We start from the raw sequence: 10,206 nt of genomic DNA, 5'->3' as shown, positions 1-10,206 counted from the left end.
AGATCTTATTCTTTGAAAATGTTCGTAGCAATAATATGATGCACTGACCACATTTTTTCGCTTATTAATCGTTGAATCTTGTCAAGTTGGTTACGAATTAACATACGAGTATTACGCTTGATACTTGAAAATAAAGCTTGAAGAATCATCTGCTTTGATTCATCATCTCCATCTCTATTTGTTTCTTCCCTTAAATATCTGCCCATTTCAAGGACACCGATGGACCGTCAGATTCCTTTGGTGTAATCTGCATCTGAAATGAAAATCTGTCGCACCTCATCCACTAGCCCTGCATGGAACACAAATTTAAGGAAGAGTTTTAATTAATAGAACATATATTTGAAAACTAAAACTATTATTACGAAAATTATATAAGAAAAGTTTTTATCTAGCTTCATGATAGTATATCTTGATTTATACATAAAATAAATACAAAAATTACCTGCTTTGACCATTTGATCAACCCTCATGTCAACTCTACGGTTCAAGACTGATTGCTCAACATCAATCAAAATATAGCAACTATCATACTTATATTTGAACATGAACACATGATCTTCCACAAGTTTATCAATATACAAATTTGACCCTCCAACAATAATTGGAACACGTTGAATCTTCAGTATTTTTTCTATATAGATGACAGCTTGCAGACAAAAATCTTTAGTTGTGAAGTCTGAATCAGAGTCAATTTCACCTAAGAAAATGTGATCAAATTAACTTTCTTAAAATTAAAAATATATTTTTTTAGTAGTAAACTATATTTTTCACTAGAATCTATAATTACTACTATATAATTATCTAGGTAGTCATTTGATATAAGTATTCTTGAGAATAACATAGATACCTAACAAATAGTGCGTACACCTTGTTTCACAGTGTGTATGATCCTTTTTGTAACAATTTCAAGTCCCTTGTAAAGTTGCATTTTATCCAAGTTGATTATTTCTCCTGGAAAATGGGTGGCAAGGTCAACAGAGAGATGGATTTTCCCCTTCCCGTGGCCCCCATTATGAAGATCACTTTCTTCTTGTTGAACTCTTCATTGTTGATGAAAGTATTCATTTTATGTACACAAAAAAATTAGTTTATAATAGTGAATTTATTAAGTCAGAAATTAAAAAATCTTATAAATATAAAGCTAGTAAGTAGAAGCCTTGCTTTACTTGGAATATACTACCTAAAAATATAAAATTTTCTTGATGGTGGATGTGAAAAAAAAATTACATTCTGCTTTTATAGTAAAATCTTTTTGTGGACTTATTAATCGACACACCAATTTAATAATTACTGATATATTTTAGGATAAGAATGACTTTTAAAAGTTTATAGATATTTCAACTTGAATTTTTGTAATTATTATTAAATATATTTTACGATAAAGTTATTAGTGTACGTTGTTAGGAGATCAATAGAGCTGGGCTTCTATAGTAAAAATGTGATTTTTTATTGACTTATTAATTAGTAAAAAAAATTAAATATATATAAATTCATATCTTTTAGAATAAGAATAGTTCATTAAAAAATTTAGAGATATGCCACCTTAAATTTTGGCGATTAAGCTTAAATTATTTTAGGATGAGGTTTCTAGGTGTATATTGTTATGAGATCACAAGTAGTTACAAAAGGATTGTACAAAGAACTCAATAATATTTCTGACGGAATATATTCAAGTGATAATGCGTTCTTAAACTATTCAACAACACATCATAAGTGTTAAGTCTAATTCTATAAGAGGGAAGTGAACAATTATCGATAACTATTTCATTTACGAGTATTTATATTAACTTGTGCACCATATAATAATAGATAAGGACTTTATTGAATCAAGCTTCAATCACCGTGATAGAATTAGGTAGAATATATTCATTACCCATCGATTACAAATTTACTATTTTATCTTCTTTGTCTATGTAACATTTTTAAGTATTGAGTGAAGAATTCTATTCTTCAAAATCCTTTTTGGGTGGAATCTTCCCGAACATTTATGGTGATTTATTATTTTGTCACTCTATTAGCTTGATATTATGAGTGACCCATGTAATTGTGTACGTACGTATTTGTAGTAATATAAATTAAATATAGAAGACTTGAACTTGGGGCTTGGGTTTGGATCGAAACTTAAAATAAATATTTCATCTATAGATAAGAATTTTTTTACACACAAGAGTGACATATATAGAAATAAGGTCATATCATACATATATATTTTTAATGCGATACAAACTGTACAAAAAGTTCAGAAATAAAAGAGACCAACATAGAAGATGACAATAATGACAATTTATGTACACTCAATAATAATATTGTGATGGTAGTTTTTGAAAAATCTCTTCACAATATCTAGGCATGGTTGCAAAACAGTATTCGTCCATGTTTCGTCAAGATCTTCTTCTCTATTTTCTTCGAAAATGTCCATAGCTATAATATGATGCACTGACCACATTTTATCGCTTCTTAATCGTTGAATCTTTTCAAGTTTGTTACAAATTAACATACGAGTATTACACTTGATACTTGAAATTTAATCTTGAAGAATCATATGCTTTGATTCATCATGTCCGTCTATATTTGTTTCTTCCCTTAAATATCTCTGCATTTCAGGGACACCGATGGACCGTCAGATTTCTTTGGTGTAATCTGCATCTGGAATGAAAATCTGTCGCACCTCATCCACTAGCGGCATGCAAACAAATTTAAAGAAGAGTTTTATTTAGTAGAACATATATTTGATAACCAAAAGTATTATTAAGAAAATTATATAAGAAAAGCTTTTAGCTAGCAGCATGATATTATATCTTTATTGATACATAAAATAATTAGAAAAATTACCTGCTTTGACCATTTGATCAACCTTCATGTAATCTCTACGGTTCAAGACTGATTGCTCAACATCAATCCAAATAAAGCAACTATCATACTTATATTTGAATGTTGGGTATGTAGCAAGAATTGATGAGAAATAAACGGAAGGAGAGGAATTTGAAAAGTTGCGAACTTGAAGAGTTGGGAACTTAAAAAGTCATCTTATTCATTAATGAAAAGGCAATTGTCCCTCATCGGTAATGGAAAGGAAAATAGAAGAGTTTAAATACATAAACACTCCTATTAATTGTTAAAAGTGTTGGAAAGAGGGACCCCCTCGCGCCGTCATCGTCGTCGCTCACTTCGGCTTCGGCTTTGGCAAATGATCGATCGACAGATTATTTTTGGACAAAATTTATTTTAATTATTTATTTGATTAATTAAATGGCCTAAAAAATATTTTCAATTAATTAGTTGATAACAGGAGGTTTTAGTTAACCGCAATGTTTTTCAATTTTTTAGTTAACCCGACACGACTCGAATCCACGCGCGTGACCCATTTTATTTTCCTTTTTATTTAAAATTCCCGCCATGACTATTCTGAAAGGTTGCAACTTTCAGGAACACTCATACCATTTGAAAGGTTACAAACTTTGATTAATGGTCGTGACAATTCTGAAAGGGTTGCAACCTTTCAGAACATATTCTTCTTTCCTAAAAATACCACTAGTCTTTAGAATATTTTTCAATGAGTTTTCTAATCTTCCTTCTTCTTCTAAACACATTTTTCTTCGTGTACTTTCCTGCTGTGGATTGATTCGATGAGAGTAGAATTTTTGGTATCTACACTCTGCTGATTAAGATCATTTTACCCTGGGAGGTTATATTCCAAATCAAACCTCGGATACTAGAGGGGAATAATTTCCTTAAGGGAACACTGTGAGTTCAGTGGACTTGATCTTCTTTTAAACTAAAAGATTGTTTCATATTCTAGTACGTTCGTTTTATGTATTTTGTGAAAAAATTTCTTTTCATCTTGCTTACTTATTCTATAAATTTTAGTTACTTCATGTTTCTGAACAATTTATTACAATCAGTAATTTCTGGTTTGATAATACAGATTGATTAACAATCTTAAGGAAATTATTTTTTTAAATATGTGTTTCTAGTGGAGACAAAAATCTTCGTGATTTTATACTCCTCTAAGTCTGCAATTATAATTTATTGCTTACTTAGATTGTATCAATTTTTGTTTATCAGAAATGACAAACACTAGTGTTACAGTGGCTGTTGTTGCACCAACCCGAACTCTTGTACCACAAGCAGAGAAATCGGGTAAATTCACAGGTGTGAATTTCAAAGGATGGCATCAAGGAGTATTTTTTTGGTTTACCACTCTTGGTCTGCAGAAATTTACAAGTGAAGATACTCCAATTCCTGCTGATGATATGCCAGACAGGGAAAAATTCATGATAATTGAAGCATGGAAAAAGGTAGACTTCCTATGTAAAAACTATATTTTGAGTGCTTTAGAGGATGACTGATATAATGTCTATAGTGCAATAACAACTTCGAAAGAGTTGTGGGATGCAATTGAGAAGATATATAAGACAGAAGATGCATGCTTGAAAAAGTTTGTCGTTTTGCAAAGTTTTTACACTATAAAATGGTAGATAGTAATACTGTTGGATCAAAAGTGCAGAAACTTCAACTTATTCTCCATGATCTGATTGCTGAAGATATGGTAGTAAATGAAGTTTTTCAAGTGGTTGCAATGATCGAGAAGTTTCCTCCTTCGTGGAATGATTTCAAGTATTATCTAAAGCAAAAGCGTAAAGAAATGAAGCTTGAAGATCTTGTGATTCAGCTCAAGATTGTGGAAGATAATAAAAACACCGAAAAGAAGTAGCGTAAGAGTTCAACAATCATTAGAGTTAATATTGTTGAAGAAGCTCCTACCAAAGACAAAAAGAGAAAGAAGTCCAACAGGCAGAAGTTAGAACAGTCCAAGAAGAAATTCAAAGGCAACTGTTACAATTGTGGCAAGGCTGGTCATAGGTCTTCTGATTGTCATGGTCCAAGAAAGGACAAAAAAAAGGCAAAGGCAAAAGTCAAGCAAACATCGTGGAAAAGATGGAAGATGCAGATGATTTGTGTGCAATGATATCGGAGTGTAACTTAGTTGGAAATTTCAAGGAGTGATTTCTCGACTTAGGTGCCACTAGACATATTTGCTCTGTGAAAGAAGCCTTTGCAACGTACACTCCTACTGAGTACAATGAAGATTTATTCATGGGAAACACAGCAACAACAAGGATTGCAGGAACTGGGAAAGTAATGTTGAAAAGGACATCCGACAAGGTGTTGACTTTGAACAATGTTCTGCATGTCCCTACTATTAGGAAGAATTTAGTTTCTGTTGCACTACTCGTTAAGAACGGGTTTAAGTGTGTCCTAGTTAGTGATAAAACTGTAATAAGTAAGAACGAAATGTTCATAGGAAAGGGCTACCCCAATGAGAGTCTTTTCAAACTAAATGTAATGGTTGTTGACAGTATTAATAAAAATTCTGCTTCTGTTTACTTATTGGAGTTAAGTGATTTATGACATGCCCGTTTGAGACATGTATAATACAAAGCCTTGCGAAAATTGGTTAATCTTGAAGTATTGCATGATTTTAAATGCGATTAGTCGAAATGCGGAATTTGTGTGGAAAGTAAGTTTGTTAAACATCCTTACAAGTCTGTTGAAAGAAATTCTAAAACTTTACACTTAATTCACACAGATATATGCGATATGAAGTCAACACCATCTCGTGGTGAGAAAAAGTATTTTATAAGTTTTATTGATGACTGCACTCAATTTTGTTATGTATATTTTCTTAATAGTAAGGATGAAGCAATTGATGCATTTAAGCAATACAAAAACGAAGTGGAAAACCAATTGAATCTAAAGATAAAAATGATTCGGAGTGATAGGGGTGGAGAATATGATTCTCGTTTTGTTGAGATATGTTTGGAATATGGTATTATTCATCAAACTACTGCACCTTATACACCACAGTCAAATTGTTTGGCAGCACGGAAGAACAGAACATTAAAGGAAATGATGAATGCCTTAATGAACAATTCTGGTTCACTGCGAAACCTTTGGGGGGGAAGCCATCCTTACAGCTAATAAAATACTCAATAGAGTACCCCATCGAAAAACACAATCAACTCCATATGAGTTGTGGAAAGGAAGAAAACCCAACTTGAAATATTTCAAAGTGTGGGGGTGTTTAGCCAAGGTAGAGGTTCCTTTACCGAAGAGGGTTAAAATTAGACCCAAAATAATAGATTGTTTCTTTATTGGATATGATGTGAATAGTAAAGCCGGTCGAGTTTTGGTTCACAAATATGATAATCTTGAGATTCATGTTAATACGATAATTGAATCAGATAATGCAAAATTTTTTGAAAGCATTTATCCGTATAAAACTGAAAGTGAGTCAACAAGTGAAAGACCTAAACGATCACGAGAAGAATCAATGGAAAATGTTCTAACTAGTGAGGAACCTAGGCGTAGTACTCGGCAATGAAAATCTGCTTATTTCGGACCACATTTTGTAGCACTATTGCTTGAAAATGAGCCTCAAACATTTAAAGAAGCTATGTCTTCGTCAGAGTCAACTTATTGGAAAGAAGCAGTCAACAGTGAGATTGAATCAATTTTAAGCAATCACAATTGGGAATTGGATGATCTTCCTCAACGAAATAAACCTTTAGGATTAAAGTGGATCTTTAAAAGAAAAATAAAACCTGATGGGACAATTGAAAAATATAAGGCTAGACTGGTAGTCAAAGGGTAGAGACAAGAAGAAGGTCTGGACTACTTTGACACATACTCTCCAGTTTCAAGAATAACATCAATTAGGATGTTAATAGCACTAGCAGCAGTGCATGATCTTAAAATCCACCAAATGGATGTAAAGACAACCTTCTTAAATGGAGAGTTGGAGGAAGAAATTTACATGGAACAATCTGAAGGGTCTATAGTTCCTGGTAAAGAAAAGAAAGTGTGCAGACTTGTGAAGTCACTTTATGGACTCAATCAAGCACCCAAACAATGGCATGCTAAATTTGACCAAACAATGTTGGCAAATGGATTCAAGATTAACGAATGTGATGAATGTGTTTACATTAAAAATGGTATGAATCATTAAGTCATTGATTGTTTGTATGGTTATGACATGTTAATAACGAGTAAAGAAAATTGACGATATAAATGCTACTAAGCGCATGTTGTCCAGTAAGTTCGATATGAAAGACTTAGGAGTTGCTGATTTGATCTTAGGGGTCAGGATTATCAAAACTCCCCAGGGACTAGCATTATCTCAATCTCATTATATTGAAAAAGTATTGGATTTGTTTAAATACTTGAATTTCAATGTTGTCAAAACTCCAATTGATTTAAGTTGTACATTTAAAAAGAATGAAGGCCAAAGTGACTCTCAATTGGAATATGCCAGAGTTTTGGGATGTTTGATATATATTATGAATTGCACGCGACCAGCTATAGCATGTGCTATTAGTAAACTGAGTTGGTACACTAGTAATCCGAATCAAACTCACTGGATGGTTATGAAACGTGTGTTGGGTTATCTAAAATATAGACAACATTATCCTTTGCATGATAATAAATATCCTGTTGTGATTGAAGGATATATTGATGCAAATTGGATCACCGGGTCAAATGATGTAAAATCCACGAGTGGTTATGTGTTCATACTTGGTGGAGGAGCAGTCTCTTGGAAATCGTCCAAACAGACATGTATTGCTCGCTCCATAATGGAATATGAATTCATTGCTTTGGATAAGGCTGGTGAAGAAGCAGAATGGCTCCAGAATTTCCTAGAGGATATTCCATTCTGATCCAAACCTGTTGGACCAATTTGCATACATTGCGATAGTCAAGCAACAATAGGTAGGCAGGGAGCGTTATGTACAACTAGAAGTCTCGTCATATACGACGGAGACATAACACCGTAAGACAACTGCTCTCTAGTGGAATTATCTCAATTGACTATGTAAAGTCAAGCGATAATTTGTTAGATCCACTAATGAAAGTCCTAGTGAGAGAGGCAGTTGAAAGATCATCTAAGGAAATGGGTTTACGACTTAGGACAAGTCAGCATGACAGTAACTCTATCTAGCAGACTGGAAATCCAAAGAGCTAGATTCAAGGAGAAAATCAAAGTTGTGGCTGACGGTTAGACATTGTCAATTAACTCAATCTATTCTCATGATGAAGACAATGTTCAGGAAAAGGTTAAGACTTTAAGACTTGTTAATGAGGTAATAAAGCTTAAAGTTTTTAATGATTTGCTAAGTTTGGTAGATTTGACCAAATAGTGTATCTACGAGATGACACGGTTAAAAATAACTTATGTGAGTGTGAAGTGGAAGCCGCTTCAAAGAGAATTTTATGTCAAAAGCCTATTCTCTATACACTCATGGAACCAGGAGGTATTCATGGCTGAAACGAACACAACCGTAAGAATCATAAATAGAAAAGGGTTAATTGTGTGACATATGGTTGTCTAGGTATACACCAAAGCTTGACGTTTCAAAGATATGACATCTACCGATTGACCGAGTATATCCGACATATGTTCATTACGGAAAGTCCAAGGGGAAACCTACTTATCCAGATGCAATTAATCCTTTCCTATAAAGTACACAATTGTCCGTGCATTCCTATGTTATGATCATTCCCCATCAATGTGGGGGATTGTTGGGTATATAGCAAGAATTGATGGGAAATAGAGGGAAGGAGAGGAATTTGAAAAGTTGAGAGCTTGAAGAGATGGGAACTTGAAAAGTCATCTTATGCATTTATGAAAATGCAATTATCCCACATCAGTAATGGAAAGAAAAATAGGAGAGTTTAAATACATAAACACTCCTATTAATTGTTAAAAGGGTTGGAAAGAGGGACCCCCTCGCACCATAATCGTCGTTGCTCACTCGCTTCGACTTCGGCTTCGGCAAATAATCGACTGAGAGATTATTTTTGGACAAAATTTGTTAAAAATATATTTTCAATTAATTAGTTGATAACAGAAGCTTTTAGTTAACCAAAATGTTTTCAACATTTTAGTTAACTCGACCCGACTTGGATCCGCGCGCGTGACCTGTTTTATATTCCGTTTTATTTAAAATTCCCGCCATGACTGTTCTGAAAGGTTGCAACTTTCAGGATTAGTCAATACCATTTGAAAGGTTGCAAATTTTCATTAATGGTCATGTTAATTCTGAAAGGGTTGCAACCTTTCAGAACATATTCTTCTTGCCTATAAATACCACTCATTCTTCAAAATATTTTTTCAACGAATTTTTTGATCTTCCTTCTTCTTCTAAAAATATTTTTCTTCATGTACTTTCCTGCTGTGGATTGACTCGCTGACAGTAGAGTTTTTGGTATCTACACTTTGCTGGTTAAGATCATTTTACCCTAGAAGGTTATATTCCAAATCAAACTTCGGATACTAGAGGGGAATAATTTCCTTAAGGGGACACTCTGAGTTCAGTAGACTTGATCTTCTTCCAAACTAAAAGATTGTTTCATATTCTGGTACGTTCATTTTAAGTATTTTGTGAAATAAATTTCTGTCATCTTGCTTACTGATTCTATAAATTTTAGTTACTTCGTGTTTCTGAACAATTTATTACAATCAGTAATTTCTGGTTTGATAACACAGATTTGTTAACATGAAAATGAAAACAGGATCTTCCACAAGTTTTTCATTATACGAATTTGACCCTCCAACAATAATTGGAACACTTTGAGTCTTAAATATTTTTTCTATATAGACGACAACTTGCAAACAAAAATCTTCAGTTGTGAAGTCTGAATCTGGTTCAATTTCACCTATGAAAATGTGATCAAATTATCTTTCTCAGAATTGAAAGAAATAATTTTTAAATAGTTGTAATTACCCAAAAAAACCAGCTTTTTTGAAAATTCTAAACTATTCTTTTAACTTTAGTTAATTTGTTAATGGGTAATTATAGATAATTAAATTAATTAAAAGTTAATGGACTAAAGTGATAATTTATTTAAGACCATGTACTATTTAACTCTTATATATTAAAATAAGAAGTAGGGTTTGTCAGTTTAGTACATAATTTAGAAAAGAGATTAAAGAGGAGAACATAAATCACCTGCGCTAAGAGGTGATCAACGTGGGAATCCAAACTTCACTTTCAGGTAAAGAATTACTCGTATTTCGTTAATATCCTACGGCTAACTTTAAAATTTTGCATATGAATTGTATTGTTGTTATATTAAGTGGGTTGACAGAAAGAAGGTGAAAATTGTTAATGGTGCAACAATTTTTGGGGGACAAAACAGTAGCCT

The 10,206-nt window shown here is 32.9% G+C and overlaps 1 protein-coding gene across 1 annotated transcript; it reads right to left on the bottom strand.

Moving 5' to 3' along the window:
• Positions 1-227: 227 nt before the first annotated feature.
• LOC138338010 (adenylate isopentenyltransferase 3, chloroplastic-like) lies at positions 228-2,860 on the bottom strand. Its single transcript, XM_069288460.1, has 3 exons — positions 2,833-2,860; positions 443-697; positions 228-289 (listed from the first exon to the last, which is right to left on the bottom strand). The coding sequence occupies exons 1-3, from the start codon at positions 2,858-2,860 to the stop codon at positions 228-230; spliced, it is 345 nt and encodes a 114-aa protein (XP_069144561.1).
• Between the last annotated feature and the right edge of the window lie 7,346 nt (positions 2,861-10,206).

This window comes from Solanum lycopersicum, chromosome 8, assembly GCF_036512215.1.
Source record: "Solanum lycopersicum chromosome 8, SLM_r2.1".
NCBI lineage: Eukaryota > Viridiplantae > Streptophyta > Magnoliopsida > Solanales > Solanaceae > Solanum > Solanum lycopersicum.
The sequence above is the reverse complement of the archived record's forward strand: the minus strand, read 5'-3'. Positions and strand labels throughout refer to the sequence as shown.